Below are 22,572 nucleotides of genomic sequence, written 5' to 3' on the forward strand. Positions count from 1 at the left end.
ACCTAAGCAGAACAATAACGTAAAAAAATGTTTTTTTGTGTGGATGTTTGTACAGCCTAGAAATTAGTCTTTCTCAACGGGCGACTCGGTAACGTTTGGTTGGGACACTCGTGTCAAAAAAGTAAATTTTACACTAAACAAACTTTTTAAAGCAATATTGACGGCGAGAGATAAATTTGAACTTCTGCGCCCCAAGTCCATGACGTCACGGGTCATTCCGGAATGACCATCTCGGACGTGAAGGCGAAGCCGATCCTCCTCTCCTCCACGCGGCCCGAAATGCCGAGAGAGAAAACAAGTGGAAAGGAGGTCGACTGCCAACTAAATCGTGTTTCGCGGCGTTAATATTGCTCTAAAAATTTTTTTTACGCGTAAATTTAATTTTTTGACACGTGTGTCCTAACCAAACGTTACCGAGTCGCCCGTTGAGAAATACTAATTTCTAGGCTGTACAAACATCCACACAAACAAACTGCAAAAATGCAAACCCAAACTGCGCAAAAAAAAAATGTTTAGGTTTTTTTTAGAGTACCCTGTGCTACTCTGTTCATCAGGTCCGTGCATTACAATTCGTGATAATAATAATGGTGAGAATAACTTTAGTATATATGTAGACGAACTTTCCGGGAACAAACGGAGCAAATTTATTTTCATCTCGTGATTAGACGACTGAAATGGTGCAGAATTTGAAGAGGGAACACATCTGTTGTTATGGACGAGACATGACTTCACTTCTCCGCTGTTCGATTGGCGTCTTCGCAGGCACTGCTGTACTACGGGCGACTTGCCTTTCCTTGCAGCGTCTGCTCTTGCGAGTGCCAGATAAATACATATACCTTCCTACCTACCTTTAGCTGCACAGCGCTAGTTCTAGCGAAGCGTCTGCCGTACGGTCACGTTCCTAATGACGAGCTGACGAGCTGGTTTAACGACCAGCTTCACTGGGTTGCCGCAAAAAGATGGAGCGACTCTCCATCTATGCAACTACAAGAAAGGTGGCGCCATCCAGCGGGCGAAACGTGAAGGAGAGGAGCGGGGACGTGGCCAGGCGAATGCTGCAGTTCCCGAAGTTCCCGGAAAGGACAAAGTGTGGCGCATGTGACGCAGAGATCTCTTTCATACGTCTATCCATACAACAAGACTTCTTCGCTTTGCGCCATACTTTGCGCGGAGAAACTGAGGGAGAGGAAGAGACGACAGGACGACGAGCTCTGGTTGGAAAGATTAGTAGACCCAAAGCCAGATAAAATGTGTTTGTTTTATAGCATTGCGTCTGCTAATTATTCCAACAAGAGCTCGGCGCTCTGTCACACACGGGCGTTCTCGTCTTCTCCTCTCCGTCGGTTCCTCGGCGTAGACCCAATACACGCAATAGACCAACACCACATAGATGAACTCAAGGCCTTAGCGCTCCTCCCGTGACGTCACTAGAGTGGGAGCGTTTGCGGAAGACAGGCGCTGCGGTATAGCGCAAAAGGGAAGGAATCGCGTAAATCATTCGTCAAAAAACGCTTTCTTTTTTTTTTCTTCTTTTTTTTTGTGGCATTAATTAAGCTTGGTTTTTATCTAAGCCGTGGGGAGTGAGGCACGTAAAGCGAGAAGCATTGCACGTCCCGATCCACCAGAACACTGGCGCGAAATTTAAAATGCTCTGTTGCCAGTCCAGCGTTATCAGGTGCTTGCTTGGGTGAAACAAGACCAACAGAACAAAAACAAACGCTCGCAGCGCAGTAGGCCACTGTAGCGCAGTGGAAGGTAATCGGCACCATGAAAAAACTGCGACGTTGCTAGATGCCCTCCGTCAATTTTAACTTGGAAGGTATTAGGAGAGATGGAAACATTAATTTGAAGTTTCTTGGGGGCCGCCAGCACGGAGCGCCGTAAAATGAGGAGGGAAACGCATTGGAAGCGGTGGCACCCCCCCCCCCCCCCCCCCTGTCCCTGTTTATAAGGTAAGCATAAACAAACAATGGCGGAGCTTCCTGTGGCCTAGAAGATATACTTCCGGTTGACCAGCCTCTTGTGTATGTTTCGGGTACCGGACATTTCATAGAATGCCGTTTTATCCAGCGCCGTTTCACTGAATAAGTGGACCTTTCATCGAACGCCGAATCACCGAACGCCCTTTCACCGAATCGCTTGCCACCGTTTCATCGAACTTCACTTCACAGAATTTTGAATCGTTATAATGCGTTTTAGATTATTTGCTCTTTTCTGAGCTGCTTCCACGCTCCTGTCGAATAACCAGAAATAAAATTACTACCCTCGTCACTTTTCACCAAAAGTTTGGTTACTGAAACATAGAAGATTAGTGTTTTTAGGTAAGACAGGTGGCTGGTACTCAGCCGCATGCATGCTTTGTTTCCTATTTGTTCGCGTATAAATGGTAGGTCATTTTTCTTATTTATCTATTACTTTTTTTTTTTACTCTATACTAGGACGTGCTACTGTGGGCACGGTGGCATTGCTAAGATGACAGTCGTTAACCACTTCGTGTTCATTGCACAGGTATTGCTGCTTCTGCCGCTGCACCGGGCCTGTGACGCCGTCGAAAGCTGCCCGGCGGCGATTCATCGAGCTGAGTGCATCGTCTCAGCTGATAACGAGGAAACAGCGACAGATATACAGACCGAAATGTGTTTCCGTGGACCTTCAACAGAAACCTGGAGTGCCCGAGATTCACATGGCATCGACATCGGCTACCTCAGCGCCATGAAGTACGGTTAAAGGCCGACGACCAGACTCGAGATTCTGCAAGGCAGAAGACCCTCCTCTCCACGCCTTCGGGCGAGGGAAGCGAAGGATGGAAAGAAGGGACCAAGAGGGGCGGGCGTGGGTGGAAAGGGTAGGAGGGAGAGGAGGAAGCGGGCGAAAAGTGGAAAGCGCGAACTGGTCGTCGGTCTTTAAGTGAAGGAAGACGGTATCTAAAAGACCATGGAGATATTGTAATAAGGAAGGGGAAACCAGATGCAGCTATCATGAAACAGAGGGCACTATAATAGATATGAAGTCGTTAGGGGTGTAGGGAACGGATTCGTGGTGCCAGGACTGTCATTTGGGGATGCGGTATTGTGTATGAGGTCAGAAATCCAGGCAGGTTTAGAGATACAGCAAAGCAGTGTGGGTAGGTTGGCATTGGGGGCACATGGGAATACACCAAATGAGGGAGTACAGGGGGATATGGGTTGGGCATCTTTCGAGAGTAGAGAAGCGATCAGTAAAGTAAAATTTGATCGAAGACTAGCTGAAATTGAGGATACGCGGTGGGCAGCGAAAGTGTTCAAGTATCTATATATGAAAAGTCTAAACACTAAGTGGACAAACCGAACCTGCAAGCTGAGATTTAAATACATTCAACGAGCTGGAGCCGATCAGAGTATATCAGTAGAAAATGGAGTAAAGGAAACAGAGAGGAAATTGTGGGAAGAGAGAATGCAGGGGAAATCAGCTTTAACAATATACAGGGTACAAACAAACAAGAAATAAAGAAGGAATAGCTGTATGATAATTCATTGTGGAGCTCATTGTTGTTTGAAGCTAGAACGGGGGTGCCAAGAGCGAAAACATATAGGGCTCAATTCCAGGAAATTGACACTCTATGCAACATATGCAACCACGAAAGGGAAACGATAGAACAGGGGGCTTCGTACCACCCTCTTTAAGGGGGGGGGGGGGGGGGGGGGGGGAGGGATGATTACGGATTGGGAGGCGGCACTTCGATTTGCAGACATGGATGGACGAATGGATAGAGAGGGAATTGCGGTTGGTTGATTGGTTGATTGGGGGTTTATGGCGCATCAGCATCTAAGGCTATATTGCGCCAAGCTTAGACTATTGCCATTCTGGTTTAAGAAGAGGAAAGAGCTATAGTAGCGTAATATATGATAAAACCATGAACATGATTGTGTATAAGTGTAAACAATATGACAATGAATTTAGGATAGAAAGTAAAATCACAGTCGATGTAGAAGGCCGATATCTGTGAGGAAATTAAAAACACAACTATATGGAATGAGCGGTTCGTCACCTAGTAGTAGGGCAAGGTGTAGTGGAATGTGTTCTCTATAAAGCAGTGAGAAGTGTTTATACCGGCATTGGTCATACATAGGGAATTCAATGAGCATGTGCATAATACTTAGAGGTAGGTTACAGTGCACACATTCCGGGGCATCTCCCCGCTCAAGAGGCGTCCATGTGTGAGACTAGTATGACTGATTCGTAACCTACAGAGTATAACTTCATAAAAGCGCTCCCGATGTCGGGCACTCTCCCACTCACCTAAAAAAGGTTTGATTGCGTGTAGTTTGTTGCTGGTTTCGCTGTTCCACTGCACCTGCCACTTTGCTTTGATGCAACGTTTCAGAGAGTTGTGGTAATCTTTGTAGGGTATTTGGTGCGTGTCAGTTTCTCGATCATTAGCAGAGCTAGCTGCACAATCAGCTGCTTCATTTCCAAGAATGCCAACATGGCTAGGAACCCAGCATAAGACTATGTCAAGATTTCTCTTAGCAGCCAGGATAATCTTGTGCTTTAACTCAGAAACCAGTGGGTTTTTTGCACGGTTCATTGATGCGACTGCCTTCAGAGAGCTTAAAGAGCCGGTGTAGATTACAGCGTGAGAAAGGCGTTTTTTGATTATGTAATCAACAGCCAGCAGCAAACCATAAAGCTCTGCTGTTAGTATAGAGGCTTTTGAATTTATTCTCTTCACCTGATTTACCGATGTTCCCACCATAGCACAGCCTACTACTGAGTCTTTTTTTGTCCCGTCTGTATAAAAACTGGCATACTCGTGATGTTTGGTCTGAAGCTCAAAGAAGTCCTGCCTTATGACTTCCTGTGGAACATTCTTTTTGTTATACCTGGTCAGTGTAAGGTCGCAATGTATCTGGCAGTTGTTCCATGGAGCTATATCTGGAGGGTATTGGACCAACTGAGGCTTTGCATCCATCCCAACAAATTGTGCTGCCGTATTATTCCTCACAGAAAAAGGGGGGACTATGGAAGGTTTGTTTTCAAATGTACGCTGGAACTTGATAGTCTCAATATTATCTCGAACGGGGCGCTCTGCGACAGAGCGCACCCTGACAGAGTACATAAAACCCAGGGAAAACCTCCTATACTCAAGGGACAGTTCGTTTGCTTCCGCGTAAAGGCTAAGTACTGGGGAGGTGCGAAACGCACCTGTAGCCAATCGCAGTCTCTGATGATGAATAGGATCTAACATCTTTAGAACTGATGCCCGAGCAGAGTTATAGACAATACAACCATAATCAAGCTGAGAGCGAATGACTGAGCGATAGATACGCAACAGACACAGTCGATCGGAGCCCCCATGATACCTGTGACAAGACTATGAGGATGTTCAAAGATTTAAGACACTTGAGTTTTAAGCTCTTAATGTGTGAAACGAAAGTCAACTTGGAATCGAACACAAGGCCCAAAAACTTGTGTTCATTTTTTACAACAATAGGAGAACCATACATGTTCAAAGACGGTTCCTGAAGAGCACCCCGTCGACGAGAAAAGCTGACACAAGCTGTTTTTTCGGGAGAAAATTTAAAACTATTTGTATCGGCCCATCTGAGCAAATTATTAACCGCAAGTTGGACGCGACGTTCACAAATTGAGGAATTACAGGATGAAACGGAAATCTGGAGATCATCAACATATAAAGAATACTGCACCGAAGGAGGAATTGCACGGCCAATTGAATTAAGTTTGACAATAGAAAGAGTGACACTCAGCGCACCCCCCTGAGGGACTCCATTTTCCTGTAAAAATTCTTTAGAGAGAGTTGTTCCCAGCCTCACACGGAAAGTACACTGCTGCAGGTAACTCTGTATAGCACTCAACATTCGGCCATGGAAACCAAGATCGAACAAATCCTGCAGCATGCCGTAACGCCAGACCGTGTCGTACGCCTTCTCCAAATCAAAGAAGATGGAGAGACACTGTTGCCTATTGACAAACGCCTCACGTACGAAGGTCTCACAGCGGACGAGATGATCGACAGTGGACCGTGCTGAACGAAAGCCACACTGGAACTTATCAAGGTAGTTGTTTCTTTCTAGAAAAAAAAATCAGTCTCTTGTTAATCATCTTTTCTAGTGTCTTGGAAAGACAGCTAGTTAGAGCTATTGGTCTGAAGCTAGATGCACAAGAGGGATCTTTGCCGGGCTTCAGCACTGGAACAACAACAGCGATCTTCCAGGAGGATGGAAAGTGGCCCTCGAGCCAAACTTTATTAAAAAGGTATAAAATTAGCTCCATTGTGGATGGATGAAGATGTTCAAGCATTTTATAATGAATACCATCTGGTCCAGGGGCAGTTTGTTTGGGACAAACAAGTGCCATTTGAAGTTCATATAATGTAAATAGAGTATTATAGGGTTCGTGCGTGCCACCTGATGTGTTAACAGCTTTTTTTCTGCATTTATTTTGTGTCGCTGAAACGTCTGAGTATAACGTTGGGAACTGGAGACATACTCGAAATGCTCGCCAAGGATGTTGGCCTGTTCCTCAAGACTTGCAGGACACACTCCATTTCGACTCAGTAGTGGGACAGTGAATGCCCGGTAAGAGCGGTCAATTTTATGTACGCGATCCCAGACTTCCTTCGCAGGTATGGTGCTGTTAATTGAGGAAGTGTACCCTCTAAAACTTTTTTTCTTTGCTTGCCTTCGAACCCACCTCGCCTGGGCCCTTTTTCTTTTAAATTAAATAAGATTACATGTTGTAGGATGGCGCCTAAAAATACCCCAAGCTCGATTTTGTTCTTTTTTGGCCAAACGGTAATCTTTGTTCCACCAGGGCTTAGGTCTCCTGGGTAGATGCGAGGACGTCATGGGGATGGAAAGAATGGCAGCCTGTAAAGTGTGGTGAGTGATATATTCAGTGGCTCTGTCGATATCGAGGTCGTCAAGTGATGTGCATGCCAAAAGAGACGATTCTTTGAAAGTTGACTAGTCGGCGTTTTCGAATTTCCAACGAGGAGAGCGCGTGGGGATTGTCATGGGAAGATGGTTAAATTCTAAAATGATGGGAAAGTGGTCACTTCCGTGAGGATTCGGGATGACCATCCATGAAAACAATGGAAATAATGATGGGTGACAAATAGATACGTCAATGGAAGTGAAAGTGTGAGTTGTTGAACTAAAATATGTGGCTTCATTTGTGTTAACTAGGCACAGTGCCGAGCAAAGAAGAAAGCGTTCAATGAGAGCCCCTCTGGGATCTCGTCTGCCACTCCCCCACAAAGGATTGTGTGCATTAAAATCTCCCAAAAGCAGAAAACGTGGTGGGAGCTGACTAACAAGGTCTTCAAGCTCCTCAACCTTTAGCTGATAACTGGGGGTATATATAAGGAACAAACTGTAATTAAACGATCTAACAAAATGCGGGCTGCCACAGCCTCCAGCGAAGTCTGCAGAGTCACTTCGCTATATGGGATTGAGCGTTGCACTACAACTGCAACGTCTCCAGATGAATGAACGGCTTGTAACCGGTCCTTGCGAAACACCTGGAAGTACTTTAATATATTAGTGTGGCTCGCTTTTAGATGTGTTTTCTGTAAGCAAAATGCAATGGGGCCGTGATCATCTAGTAGCTGGCTCACATCGTCATAGTTAGGAATGCGGCCTCTACAGTTCCACTGACGAAAAAGAGACATTGATATTCTAAAAGGAAGTCAAATCAATATACATATATATATACATATATATATATACTAAAGAAAGCTAGAACATAAATTTACGGGGCTTTTGGTGCCTCAACATGTGGGATTGTTTTTTTTCTTAGAAGTGACCTTTGGTCGTCCTCCAACCTCAGAGGAGACCAGAGGAAGAGACTCTGTTTCAGGGAAAAGCTGGTCGTCTTCAGAGAGCGGTAGGCTCTCGTCCATTTTTTCATCCGGCGAGAGCGTTGGGCCCTTGGGCGGAGGAGGAGGTTGTTCTGTCCACCTGGGCTTCGGGTGGCTGCAGGAAGCACGAGGAGAGAGCCCTCGACCCCAGCCAGAAGGGCCAGCTAGGTCCGCTGATGGCACCTCTGGTACCTTGGAGGGAGTGGTACTCTGGTACCTTGGAGGGAGTGGTGCTGTACCCTCCTTGGAGGGTACAGCACCCTTAGAACATGCAGGTGACTGAGTGTGCGTCGCCTTCAGAGGTTCGGAAGGGGACCCCTGTGGAGACGACAGGTCTTCCGGAGAAGTCTGTGTCTCCACAGATGCCGTAGACAGTGGGGGTCCTCTCAACACTGCCTGGGCATAAGAACCCCTTGCCTGAAAGGCAAGCTGTTCTTTGGCTGCTTGGTAGCTAAGGTTATGCTTTACTTTAAAAGTCAGGATATCTTTTTCCTCTTTCCATTTCGGACAGGAGCGAGAAAAAGCAGGGTGAGCTCCGCTACAGTTCACACATTTGACTTCATTTTCGCAGATGTCTGCTACATGGTCAGTACAACCGCACTTTCCACACGTTTCTCGGCCGCGGCAGTTTCGGGAACCATGCCCGAACCGTTGGCAGCGGAAACACCGCTGAGGATTTGGGATGAAAGGGCGGACTCTACAGTTCAAGTACCCTGCCTTCATGGTGGATGGAAGAGCATGGAGCTCAAATGTGAGTATCAGATGGCGGGTTGGTTTTTATTGTCCGTCACGTTTTAAGGTGATTCGTCAAACAGCAACGACAGCACTCTTGATGCAGACCTTCAAGGATCTCGTCTTCACTGCATTCGAGAAGGTCATCTTCTGAGATGACACCGCGAACAGTATTCAGGGTACGGTGGGGGGTGACAGTAACCGGGTAGTCTCCCAGGCTTGTCATCTTCAAGAGTGCTGTGCTCTGTGGCTTATTTTTTATCTCAACAAGGAGATCTCCAGCAAGCTTCTTTGCCTTATAACATTTTCCGACCACTTGTTCTAGATGCTTTGCATGACAAAGGGAGAAACTTTTGACAAAAGCACAGTGTCACTTGTAGAGTGAACTACAAGAAATCGAGGATATTTTTCAGGTTCATTAGCTTTTTCAAAAGTAGGGGGAGCGGGGCGAACCCTTTTCGGGGGAGGCTCTGCTCGGGGTAGAGAAGAGAGTGGCGCCATAAAAAGGCAAAGGGTTTTCGGAATCTGTGGCGCGCCGCCCACCACGGAGCCCAGCGAGGGAGTAGGTAACACCCCATAACAAATATGGCTTTGCTGGAAGCATTACTCTATTAGCGCTACCCAGAAACTATAACCAAGTGTGGATCTGGACGAGAGTATCTGTCACCACCCAAGGTTAGCCCTTGCCGCCAAAGGAGTTGAAAAGGAAAGAAGAGAAATGAGAAGAGTGAAAAGAAGGAGAAGGCAAAGGTGAAAGAAGGGAGGGGATAGTAGAAGGAGTGCGACTAGACTGAATCATCCTGGCCGGGCCTTACCAGGACTCCCGTCTATGAGAAGCGGGGGCCGAAGTGGTGTATTGCCTCACCCGGGGGGCCCCGAAGGGTTCAAACCTACCCCGGGCTCGGCTCAACCACCAGGATGTCTTTTTCCCCAGACACGAGAAAGCCACGCACAGTCAGACGTGGGCGGGCGAACCCGCATGGCTCGGGGTCCGTGGAGACGCCACTCTCCAAACACCTGCGTTCACAGGTGCCCCCTGCGGGGAGGAATTGCGGTAACTAAGAGGAGATTAGAAGATTGGTGGAAAAGATCAAAGGAAGGGTAAAGAATACAAATAAAAAAAAAAAAACAATGGAATCACTGTAAAAAAAAAAAAGAAAGAAGGGATGATGAAAAATGTTAGGCTAGGTCGCGCAAGCTGCCGCCCGTTACAAAGGGTATAGCCTTTATACCATCCATCTTTCCATCCAGCCAGCGCTACCAAGTATAAAAGATCATCCGCGATCTGAACTTCCCTGTCTCAGAGCTTTGAGCAAAAGCTTGCGCTGGGAACTTCCTGGGTTCGATCCCCGCCGCCCCCGCCCGTTTCGATCTGGATGAGTTTCGTACCGGCACGCGTTCGTGTGATCAATACTGCGTGATGCACGTTAAAAAACCCAGGTTAGCGGTTGTACTGCGCTGGCTAAATTTCTCATCTACAGCTAAGAGACCGATTACCCGTTGAGGCGCATCTCCATCAAGGCTGTATAAACATAAAAAGCAAACCAATTTTTGCACTTCCCTGTGGGCACGGTGGCATCGCCAATGTGACTGTCGTTGACCACTTCGTGTTCATTGCACAGGTAAGAAAACGCTATCTTCAATTACCGTAGCAACAACCTTTGTCTTTCTTGCTGCTTGCCTACGGACCAGTTTTGCCCTGTTGTGTGGAATTCGAGCACGATTTGCTGACTTGCTTATGCGGTGCGGAGATATAGAGGCCAAGCCCGGTCCTGACACAGCAGTGATGATGGAAATCAGTGTCGGCCCTACACTATCAACTGCCCTGGGCACATGCGCGATGTCACTATGTGCATCAAGCGCCTTGAACACATGTGTGACGTCACTTTTTTTGCATTACATTACGGAGCGCGCGGTGACGCGCGACAATATTGGTGGAACCCTGTAGATTCCACATGCACACACCCTTGTCTCATAACATTTCGCGACACTGGAAGCGCAAACAAGCCATCGTCATTCTCTCTTTTTTTAGCGCAGCTTTTAAACACTTGTTTCCGGGGTGAGCGGCGTCGCCGTCGGCGTAACCGCGCGTTGCATTATGGAAGGTTTCTTATAAAGACGTCACGAAGGTAAAATTTTCCCACTAAATTTGGCGGGAAAAATATCCCGGCTAAACTTAGCGAAAAAGTTTCCTGCTAAATATAGCGGGAAAATTTTACCCCAATAAATTTAACGGGAAAATTTTACTCGCACGTGACGTCACGCGATTGATTGTGACGTCACGTGAAAATTAGCGGAAAACTTTTCCGCTATATTTAGCGGTAAAATTGACGTCACGGGACCTCAACACCAATTCAGTTTCCTCGTTAAATTCAACGGAAAATTTTTTACTAAATTTTCGGCTAAACATACCGCGAAAACGTGGGTCAATTTCCCGCCAAATTTAGCAGGGAAACTTTCGCTAAATTTAGCGCGAAATTTAGCGAAAATTTCTCGCTTATTGGGAGGAGAGCATGAGAGAAGGAGGTGAGGAGGGGCATACCCTCCCTTCCTCCTCCTCAAGAGCTGCGCTCTAATTCAGCATTACAGAGAATTGTAAACGTCTTTAATTTTTCTTTTATGGCAAACAAAGTGCGCAAAAAGAGCATCGTTGGAAAACAACCTTGCTTGCCCGTAGAGGTACTGTCGTTTGTGGCACTATAGGAACGCTATCCGCCAGTACCTGTTCAAGTGCAGGCACCAGAGAAGTCCCAATTTCCAAATGCTGCTGTTCCATGGAGCTTGTCAACTTATAGATTTTTGCGCCTTACACCTTGATTTCCAACGTTCGCCAACTAGCCCAACTACAAGTACTTATAGAGTCAAGAACATTGGTCTGGCGGCCGCAACAGAATGCGCTAGGCTTTTCTGGTATTCGCACGCGAAAACACCAACGCCACACCTGTCTGGTGGATTTTTTTTTTTTTGGCTGAGTTCCTGCTGTCTGAAGAAACACACAGCACAATAATTACGTTTACATTGTAGATATACAGTGTCATAACTTTATTTTCCCGGGCACGTATGGTGCGAGTTAGAACTGAGGTGCGGAAAGCGGGGGTCGCGACCTTCCTGGGAGAGGGGGGGGGCTAAAAAAAGCCGTGGCGCTGACAGCTTTTATTCTGCACTAAGGGGGGGGGGGGGGGGGGAGGGAGGGGGGAGGGGGAGGGGGAGGCCGGACGGCCAGGAGCCGACTCAGGATTTTCGGGCCGCCAGGACAAATGTGAAGAGTCCAGGTAATCCTAAAAGAACCTCATGATGCTTGGTACGGTATATTTGCATCTGGAAGCCGGCATCTCTCACGGATTGTTTGATCACGTTTTCGGTGACGTTTGCCTGAGCAAAGGCGGCGGTTCCCACCGGATAGCTCTTTGTACCACCCACGCCCACCAGAACAAGCAGACCGCCGGGTTTGGCGAGTGTTCCCACGTTGCAAACGGCGTATCGGAATGATTCGTGGTCTGTTGTGGCCGATTCCAGGCAGCCGCCGGAAAAAACGACGTCGAAGACTTCTCTGTGTTCCTCCGGAAGGACTCCGGATTCAAGGACGTCGCATGGAACCACCTTGCGGATGGAGGACCGTGCACGCTCTTGTATTTCTAACGCCCCACTCTTGACGTCCCTGTAAGAGAAGATGGTAGAGGAGGTGAACGAGTTAGGTGCGGCTATGGCGGATAACACTCTGACATACTTGCAGAGAAATCGACAGTATGCAAGTTTGGGGGTTCCCTTTCTGGCACATTGAGTTTGGGCTCATGTGGGCGTTACAAAAACGCGCTGTCTACGTAAGGCTCTTCAAGATATACTTTGGAGGGAACGTGCCATTCTCTTTAGGTCCTTATGTTGAACTTTTCGTTTTCCTTCACTTTTCGCCCATCAAAAAAATTCCGAGGACACCTCAGCACTTCTTATGAGTTGTGAATTCTAAAGCATGAATGTCGTTCTTCCGCTCCCTTAGTTCGTCTGCGGCGTAATGGCGTGGACGGCCACGTTTCGCTAATGTCGAGGATGCGGCCGACGGCCGAGTGCGCTCTCTCGTGAAGTGGCCCGGCCGCGCTGAGCTCGGCCGTGCAGCCACTCAGGAGTCTGCCCGCGCGGGCTCTGCGGGCTCAGCGGCCAGCCGCTCCCTCTTACCGGCGGCCGGGCCGCTGCGACGCCATTGAGAGGGTTCTTGAAACTACGCCACGCGAGAGCCAATGGGAGCCTCGTTCCTTGAAACTATGACGCGCGCCAGCCAATGGGAGCCTGTCCATCAGATCACTGCTACAGACGACAGGGTTCGCTCCTTTGGGACAGGGGAGCTTAGGTGCCGTTTGGCGCCGCTTTAAAAGCTGTTAACGCCGGTTCGCTTCATGGGACCCGTTTACGCTTTCGCATTAAAAAGCACTGCGAAAGAAGCTAAGCACGCGCTTGATCTTGCCCCACCGTACACACTAAACATCATTACACCCTTTAAGGCGTAAATGGACTGTCCTATAACTAGCACCCTCCTTGGTGTAGCGAAACACCCAAAGAGAAGGGCGTTATTCCTAACACCCCTAAATGAAGGCGTTATTCCGAACACCCTTAAATTAAGGTGTGATTCTGCAGTACACCGTTTTATTAGGGTGTTAGGACTTCCCAGTACGCCCTAAATTGGGTGTACCACCTCCACAAAAGTAAGTAAAGAAAGCGCAATTACCAACCCCCATAAGATAGCGTGTAATAACCCAAAAGACTGCACAAAGAAATGACAGCGAATCAGTCGGAAACATGACTGGTTCACTTTTTATTTTTCGATCAAGATTCTACTATAGGTACTACTAAATTCTCTTCAGACGATTCCAAGCAGGTCATGTAGCCGCAGCCATGTCTCTGCTTGAGCGGGCACGTGCGTGCAATTACAGGCTTGCCAAAAGGCAAAACTACGTTCACGCGCACATCATCAAGCTTAGCGAAGGCAAGACTGAAAGAAATAGTTCCCTTTTATCCTCGCAATTTCACCACGACCAAGACGCCTCTGAGTCAGTGGCGGTCCGTGTGAGTACGCGGTGCCATTTTTAGATATGCTGGCACCGCCTAACTGTTCCGCCATGTGATGGGCTGGGGACGCGTCATTCGGGTGTGCAAATGTGGACCTATATACTAGGAAGGGCACTGGCCATGACGAGTTCTGTAACTTGTGCGCGCCTCAAAGAGAAAGCGCGCGCTGGGCCCAGAGTTCGGTTACTGCTCCAGCTCAGATAAAGACGTGTTTTTTCCGTGTTCAGCTTGTCGTTTCCTTCTCACGGTGAGCAGTGTGCACCGGTCTCACGGTGAGCGATCTCCAGAGACATCAGCGCGACGTGCGACTTGGAAGCGGACGATTTGCGCATTGCGGAGCAACGCGGAGTATAACGAGGAGGTCCCATATCGGCTGCCCCCCCTAGGCCCCCTGAGGGCCCCACTAGGGGGGCCAATCTGGTCTGCTCCTGTAGACCCCCTTTGGGTTCCACAATAGACCCCCTGTGGGTCTCCCGAGGCAGCTCAGGTGTGCTGCCCAAGTGAGTTCCACTTGGGCCCGACTTTGAAGACCGACGGTGGGATGCCCAAGTGGTCCCCACGTCACCCCCCCCCCCCTCCCTTTCAAAGCATACTTATGCTACTTGGGGCTGTGGAAAGTAAGTATGTTGTGGTTTTTATGCCAAACATAATCTGCGCGTAGGAGTTTGCGCAAAAAGCACGTCGTTCAAAAGCAACCTTATGCGTTGCCCTAAAAGTTCTGTCGCTGGTGGCACTCGGAACGCCATCTGCCCATACTTGCTCAAGTGCAGGCAACAGAGAAGTACAGTTTTCGAACTCAGCCTTTCCGCGGAGTTTGTCAACTGATTGATTTAATAACTTTGGTCTGGCGACGCCAACAAAACACGCTAGGCTTGTCTGGTGTGCACACGTGAAAACACCAGATAACACCAAGCCGGTCTGCATTTCTTGACTGCTTGCATCCCCCTGGTCTAAGAAAACACACAGCACAATTACGTTTACATTGTAGAGATACAGCATCAAACCCTTTATAGTGTACGCATGTTGTGAGTTAGAGAGAAGTAAGGGGCAAATGACACGTGTCTCGCACGAAGTGAGGCACAGTGCCAGGGGTAACGTTAAAGCATGCCCAAATAGAATACAGTACAATACCCCACATGACAGAGAATGATAATAGATCCCACATAGTCTGGAGAATGATGAAATGATAAAGGGTTTAAAATCATCTGGGGAGTGATGAAACGACCCCGAATGAGGTGCGGCTCCCGCGGGTCATGTGGGTTATCCCACTGTGGGTGGGAAGCCCTTGTGGGCTGCCCACCTAGGTCCCCTGTAGGCCACACAAGGGAGGCCCTCGTGGGCTGCTCAAGTAGGTCCACTGTCGGTCCCACAAGGAGGGCCCATATGGGCTGCCCAAGTGGGCCATCTGTGGGTCCCCCGAGGCAACCAGGTGGGCTGACCAAATGGGACCCACGACGGTTTTCCTTTTAGAGCTCAAAGCCCACTTTGCGCTACTTGGGCTGTAGCATGCCGAAGGTAAGCATTCCTAAGATGCATCTTACATCATCGAATCGGTAGTACACAGAGGGCAATAGGTCTCATAGCGCTGACACGTAACACACGTAACCATCATAGAGACTGGATCCTCCCAGAGGGCGTGCCCGAACACAGGAAGGCCATCTTAGACTCGCTCGTCGACTATACATTAAGTCGGCTGGGATTACCAAATGAATTTAACTCCCTTCCCCAACCACTTTCCTTCCCGCAACAAATTACGAAGGTCAAAGAACCCGCCTCTCTCTCTCTCTTTCTTCTTCTAATAAATAAAACACAGCCTCACTTACTTACCTAACGACAAAATTACAGAATGACGTCACGGGAAAACATCCTATTGCATAACTATACCTGTATCCCTCCAATGCAGCAACTTGCTCGGCACGGAAGGTCCAGTCGACGGCATCTTCATCCTTGTTGAGCCACTTGTTGATCTCAAGCCTGTTGTTTTCGAGTAAGTCGCTCAGTACGATGTGCCTGAATCGTCTGGAAGCCAAGAGCGAGCACCAGACCAAAGGACCGCTGCCCACTTCCACCAGAGTCCCACCCTGAACAAGACCTATGGAAAGCAGACCAGAGTTTTTATCGACCCAGCTTCGTGGCGAGCAATCGCTTACTTATCGTTTCTCTGCGATTCTATAATAAAGAAGCATCCCACACACATGCCGTGTTTCGTGCTCATCATGTAAATTCACGAGTCCACATTAGGAATTGCCGGGGTGGGATACAGAATAGCGGCCCCGCCCGATACAAAGAGGGCGTAAGAGTCGTTTTTTTCTCGCTTTTGGTCGACCGTTCCTTCGGCGATCCAAGGATTTGCAGGCAAGCCTTAGATCGCCGAGGGAACGAGCGGGGTGGGTGTAAACATCGGTGTAATAGTAAACACTGCTGGTGGGTGTATGTTTACTCCCAAGAAATTACGTGGGTGCAGAGAAGGGAGTACTTGTGCACCATAAACTGGGGTGTATCTGTACACCGAAATGAGAGTGACGGTGTAAGAAAGGAGTAGTTACACAACACAATATGGAGTGTATTTGTGCACCCCTGAATTCTGAAGGTGTATAAAAGGGTGCACAGGTGACTTTAAAGAGGTGTATGTATGCACATCGTCTTGGAGATGTACTGGTACACCTTTATGGGTGTTGTATATGTGGCAGTACCTACACCCTCTATGGGTGTACCAACTACACCCTTTTTTAGAGTATACAGCGGAGCAGATAGCGGTTGCTTGACGGCGTAAACGCGTCCGTGACTGAGAATTCACCGATGTGTAGGCACCGACGGTCTCACGCTGGGTGTAACGCATTCGACGTCGAAATCATGATGTACGTAAACGTGAGGCGGCACGTAGAAGAGAACGTTATCGAGCGAAACATGGACAGCAATGGTGTGACCAAACAAATTGTGCAGCACGTCCGCGAGAACGTGCCTGCCTCTAGCTGTTCTGTGTGTGATCGGTTATGGCTTACGTGAGAAACCACATGACGCGGCATCACCGGAATATCAAGTAAATCATGACGCAATATTCTCATAATGTCACACCAGCTGCTGCTGTCCATTCGTATCACGTCGAGTGATCGTCCGCGCAATTTTTTTCGCCCGGCCGAGAGATGAAGCTGAAGTTACCGACGAAAAACCTGGTGACCCAGGCACTTTTGAGTTTAATATACCGACAAGTCTACGAATATCTTATGGCGATCTCAATAGTACAAGCGATAATAGGACACAAGTGTTTGTGGCATAAGCTAAGTCCACCCTTATCGGCGTAACACGTCGTCAAATACTTTATATCCAGCACGCCAGCTGAGAGCACATTTATTTTCGACCTTATTAAGCCGAAAGCCTTACTTGTCCCATTACGCAAAAAGCCGTCGGCGTTGGCCCCAAAAGATGTTCATAAAACTACGTCATCAAGCACGCGCCTCAGAAATAAAACGCAAAGAAAAGCACAGCCACGCAGATGCTTCGTCACGGTAGCCACCATGGCGCTCAAGGTCAAAGCTGTTCCCGATCGAGCAGTTCGAAACACTAATCCAAGGTCTCTAGTGCACGAGCAGACGACGCGTCCCACCCAAAGCCCCGGCGGTAGCCTCCTGAGAGCCTGTATTAGAGAGAGAGTTTCCAACAGCTCGATCGTAGTCACGTGGTTTATGGGCAGCGTTTTTAATACGAGCTGCGAGAGGGTGACCAAAGCGTTGATCGTCTGCTAACGTCTACTCCTAGCTTACTTCCTGCTTTCCTCCTCTCTCTACACGCAAACGCAGCGCATTTCTACTGGCGACCAATCGCCGCAGGAGGTGTTCGCCATTACATTGCAAACGCTCCAAATGGTCTGTTCAAGTTTCAGGTGTACCCTCTCTTTAATCTAGGAGGCTATCTATCCTGCCCCAACGAAGGTGGCGCCCCCATCCTGAAGCAACGGCGGCGGCGCGCAACTTCTCGGACGGCTGCCCCCAATGTATTTTCCTCCGTTCGACAGGCATAGAGTATACAGGAGGCTATGCCCATGATTATCGTGGCCGCGCGCTGGGGTTAATGCACAGGGCCCGCGTTGAATTCAAGACATTCTAAAAGCTCGTTCACAGTCGCGTTTCACTGCTTACGTCGAGCTGTTGCTATGGCGACGACGAGCCACTGGGTATGGGCGCTGTGCTCAACGACGCAACTGTCTGAACGAGTCTTTACAATGTCTTGAATTCAGCGCGTGCCCCGTGCTTTGTCAGCCCTAGCGCATGGTCAAGATAATCATGGGCACAGCCTCCTGTGCATCACTGCTGTGCATCATTAAAGCACACGCCAAAGCACGCGCTAAAGCACACGCACGAAGGGAGCCTCTTTTTAAGCACGGTCTTCTTTTTGATAAACGGCATTTCTCTAAACTGAGGCTTCGCTGTCTCTATAAACCAAAGTTGAATCAAACGAGCCAGTTTCTTAAAATGCGTTTCGATGAAATGCCGTTTGATCAACCGCAGTAAAACCATTGGCGAGGCCACTGCTCTGTATACGTGGTGCCTTGTGTGGGTCGGTAACCTCCACCTAAATTGCGTACCGCAGTGCTAACTACTAAGAATAAACAGCGCACACAACGTCGGAGGATGAGGAAGGGACAGCAGAACTGACGCTTTCTGTTCCGCCTCTACTGTCCCTTTCCCTTCCTTCGACGTTTCGTGCGCTGTTTATAATCTTAGCGGTGTACCAACTAGCTCAGATTACCACTTTACTACAGCGTACTGCAGCGTAAAAATTGCGGTACCTTTTTTTCGTGGAATTATTTTTAATGCGTGTTTTACGTAAGCGCCTTGAAAACTTAATTTTCTTTATTTCAGTGTTTCTGCAAGGTCCACACGCACATTTCTGCTTGACCGCTTTGAGCGCGGAACGGCGTCCTCGCGGCAGAAAGCGGCCGCTTGCTGGACAGAAGCGTGCGGTCGAGCAGGTCTCCAAGCGCCGTTCACACACCTGCAACCGAGTACGACGGAGATAGACAAGACCGGTTTTTAAGCCTCTTGCCACGGTGGAGGACCTGTTGTCCGCAGCAGCGCATCTGGTCGTCCGCCGTCGCAAGAGGCTTAGAAAGCGGTCTTGTCTCTCTCGGTCGTACTCGGTTGCAAGTGTGCGAACGGTGCTTTAAGAGAGCAGAACCTGGCTCAACTTTCCAAAGCGTTGCGTTGCAGAAGACCAATCAGAAGCCCGGCAGCAACGCTCATCCGGTTCCGCGTTCGAAGGATGGTGGGAACTACGGAAAACAGTTTCTCCAAGGCTGCGACGGTTCAAGCTTGACAGAAGTCGTGAAAGCCAGCAGAATCGTCCCAAAATCTGCCAAGTCGGCGCTGACGCCGGTGTCCGACGTGTTGCCGTAGATTTCGCTCACTGCCAGTGTGCAGCAAGCGAGGAGAGCTCGTTCTCATCTGCTCTTGACTGCGATCGACTGCGTTTCGACGCAGCTGTGTTTGCTGCTACGAACAAGCAAGTTCCGCGGGCAGAGAACCGGATACGCCTCGTCGAGTGGCGCGAGCGAACACGTGACCCTCCTCTCCTTTCTTTGCTTCTAATTGGTCGAGCGCTACAGAGCGTTGCGGGACTGCGCGCGTCGTACCGCAAGCGACCGCACTCAAACGCGTTCAAAGGTATGGGCTTTCACGTTCGGCCGCAGCGAACGAGCCATCCCAGCGGCCGATCCAGCTTTGCTTTTGCGCCACGCGTCTCGGCGGTTCTTCTCGAAGGTCACAGGAAACCCGCACGGCCTTGGATTGGCTGCGATGGCGCGTTGCATCCGCTGCGACCGGACGTAAAGGGGAACGGGGTGTACAACAGCTGCCAACTGCAAAAACATCAGGGCAGCGACCTAATTGCGATCAAATCAGGTGCACTGGAACCTGCTCTTCTGTGCGCGCACCCGTGGAGCCCGCTAGATAAACCATTCCGGAAACACGCAGCGTCTCCCATCGTCGTTTGGACGCACAACGGCCTTCCGATGTACGGCGCGTGCGGGATGCCCATGAAAACAAGGAGCGGTAGAAACGTAGGCAGAGGGGTCCCCGCCGCTTTCGACCACAGGCCTGGTGGGAATTTCCGGAAAGTTCTATTTCTCATCGCTCGCAGCCGCGCAAGTTCAAGTTTAGAGCTCCGGCAAGCGGCGTTCGCCGTCAGGGATCCTGGGTTCAATCTCCAACCCTGCCCGTTTCGATCTGGATGAGCAGTGGTACTGCACTGGCTAAATAGCTCATTTACAGCTAAGACACCAGACTGCCATTCGGGCTGACTTCCGGCTAACGAAAGAGGCACACAACACACATTCTACATGGCCGGACACGGTTCACCAACTTCCTAATTAAAATACCATAGATAATAAGGACTCTGGCACCCCCAAAGTCGGTGTTGCTAGTTTGTGAAGACAACGTTTAGTGCGCTCACACACACACACACACACACACACACACGCGCGCGCGCGCAAGCACGCACACAAATAAAAAGTAAAATCCACTTGCTCTTCCATCGGTTATCTCGGGAGGTATGCACCACTCTTGGACATAGATTAATTAGCATAGCGAATGCTGAAACACAATTTACCCGATTGAAAAATGCGGTGAACTTCTTCCACTTGGAAAGTAGAAACTTCTCCGGTTTTAACACCATAAGCTTCAACGTAGGCCCGTGCCAGGAAGTGCGCTTTGTAAGCAGCCCTCAGAGCATGGGATGATTCCATGATTCCCAGCGTGTTTGAACTGTAACTCCTGAAAGCGAAAGATGAAAGGGTTAAGCCACACTCTTCTTGACTTTCTGGTGGCATTGAACAGTTAGAGTATTAGAATTAAACCTTCTTTTCCTTCTTGTAGAGTGACGTTCAGCGGCGTGCGTACGTTTCGAGGCGACGTTGCATGACAAAAGTCACAACCGATATTCACCGTTTGTTACTTTTTATACATACCGCCTGTAATTTCTACGTATTCAATGTTCCCAAGTTCAGTGGCTCAGAATCAGGTTTAGTTACGTAAAGGTAACCCATGGCGGCTGAAATCACCGCTTTCCTGGATGACTGTGCCCTATACTTTCGGTGCGTGTCGCGTGCACAAGAGAGTCTCCAACTCCGTTGCTCACCTTAAAGGGAAACTTCGCTCAATTACAAAGACTTCGTGATAATGAGTGATTTCTCATTAAAAATCACTAGCAAACGACACTACGTCATTTGCTTCCCAAAAAATAGGATATGTATTGTTAAATCTAATTTTTAGACAAGAAGATAAATCGAAACTGAAGCTTTAATTCCGTTCGGCAACATTGGCCTCGGCCACCAATAATATGAATGTCATGTGGTACGAGATGTCACGTGATTCTACACGCACCGACGGGCAGACCGGGGCGGGAGTGTGCACCAAGCGCAAATGTCTTCTGCACCGCACTCTTCACCCCGTTTTGGTGTCTACGACATTCGGCGACGTCTACACAGCTGCGGCGTAAGTCTGCGGACGTCGTGTCCGTAGTGTGAACGAAACTCCGAGAGACAGTAATCACAAACGGTGAGACGACGAGGCAATTGTGACGCGGGAGACAGCGGTAAAGGCGGTACCACGGCGAGACGGCCGGACGGTTCCCAAGAATCGCACTGCGCAGACGCGTTACGCCAATCACGCGGACACCGTTGAGAGCTGAGAGGAAACGTTGCTGATGTCACCCGTTGCGCTCCCTCAGAGAAGTAAACACAAACAAAAAGGGGCAATGGTGATGACGTTCTGCTCAATGTTTGCTACGCCCACGCCGTAGCCTTGACTGCGCTGTTGGTTCCGCCTTAATTCGCCCGCTCAAGCCAACCGGTCTCGGCAACTTGGCGAGTTGCAAAAATTGCCGGACTGTTTAAGAAATATTTAGACAGAACTAGGTCGTAATATTTGACGCGTGGTCTTCCTAGGTGATACTGAAGACGACTGCACTGTTTTCTGAAAAAAGAAAAAATGAAGCGGAGTTGCTTTGAGGCACTCCCAGATAATGAGCCCGTGTAGGGACCCTAATCCGGACACCTGGTGAAAACGTCGGTAAGAAATCCGGCCGCCGTGATTGGCCGCCGCCGCCGCACTTGACCTTGGAGCCGGCCAATCATAGTCGCCGTATTTCGGTACGACTTTGTCCCCACGTGTACATATCAGAAGCCCAGCACAATCAGCTGTTCAGACCAAAAGTTCTCGCAGGCCTTCAGGAAATACCTTCTATAGTCGGTAAGACGCTAAGATTTCAGGGGGTTCCACCCCTTACCACTTTAGCAGAGAAAACGCTGGACGGGATGCAACCTTCTCTCCAGCATTTCCTTTGCTGAAGAGAGGAGGGACGGGAGAAAGTTCCTTTGAACTCTTAACCTGCATGTCATTGGAACCAATGTGTGTACCTTTCCCTTGATTCGACGACTCCATCATCTACGCAGTGGCACCTTGATATTGCACACTCATCTTGCTCGCTAGCAACAATACAAAGAGGTTACGAGTTCTAACCTTGTCTGAGGTGAAACATCCTTCAAATGGCGTCTCCCAAATTTCAAGGCGGCAGTAGTAACTTTCAGCGCCTCCCTCATGGTTATAGTCAAAACCATGCTTGACGTGGTTATTTCTGGAAAGCAAGGCAACATTAGTTCTATACATTCTGGCAGACCCAATGAAGACGCTGATTACATTTGCCGGCATCCCAGCACTAAAAACTAGAGCGTACGCAGAATGGCGTGACTTAAGGTATGTAATGCTAGTACAGCGATAGCTTCGCGGTTTTGCGCCGCCGACCGCGCTCCGTATGGACGCGGGCCTTTTTCGGCACTCCGCCAAAACATTCCAGGGGCCGCTGAACGATAATAAGCGAGCAAGATAACATGCATGGTCATGCATATTAGCAAGATAACACGCGTGGTC

General features: G+C 48.9%; 1 protein-coding gene across 1 annotated transcript; it reads right to left on the reverse strand.

Annotated features, from left to right (window-relative positions):
• Positions 1-11,782: 11,782 nt before the first annotated feature.
• Positions 11,783-22,273, reverse strand: LOC115323853 (indolethylamine N-methyltransferase-like). The gene is made up of 4 exons (XM_029984358.2): positions 22,165-22,273; positions 20,255-20,418; positions 15,536-15,743; positions 11,783-12,251 (listed from the first exon to the last, which is right to left on the reverse strand). The coding sequence occupies exons 1-4, from the start codon at positions 22,260-22,262 to the stop codon at positions 11,825-11,827; spliced, it is 897 nt and encodes a 298-aa protein (XP_029840218.2). The 5' UTR covers positions 22,263-22,273; the 3' UTR covers positions 11,783-11,824.
• Positions 22,274-22,572: the final 299 nt, after the last annotated feature.

This window comes from Ixodes scapularis, unplaced genomic scaffold (assembly GCF_016920785.2).
Source record: "Ixodes scapularis isolate PalLabHiFi unplaced genomic scaffold, ASM1692078v2 PGA_scaffold13__105_contigs__length_92229423, whole genome shotgun sequence".
Classification (NCBI taxonomy): domain Eukaryota; kingdom Metazoa; phylum Arthropoda; class Arachnida; order Ixodida; family Ixodidae; genus Ixodes; species Ixodes scapularis.

Excerpts from the sequence above, each read along its gene's own strand:
- LOC115323853 (XM_029984358.2), bottom strand. The coding sequence starts at position 22,262 with ATGGTTTTGACTATAACCATGAGGGAGGCGCTGAAAGTTACTACTGCC. Across the intron at positions 20,419-22,164 it reads GATGTTTCACCTCAGACAAG|GAGTTACAGTTCAAACACGC; the intron begins GTTAGAACTCGT and ends TTTCGCTTTCAG. Across the intron at positions 12,252-15,535 it reads GCTGCATTGGAGGGATACAG|GGACGTCAAGAGTGGGGCGT; the intron begins GTATAGTTATGC and ends CTTCTCTTACAG.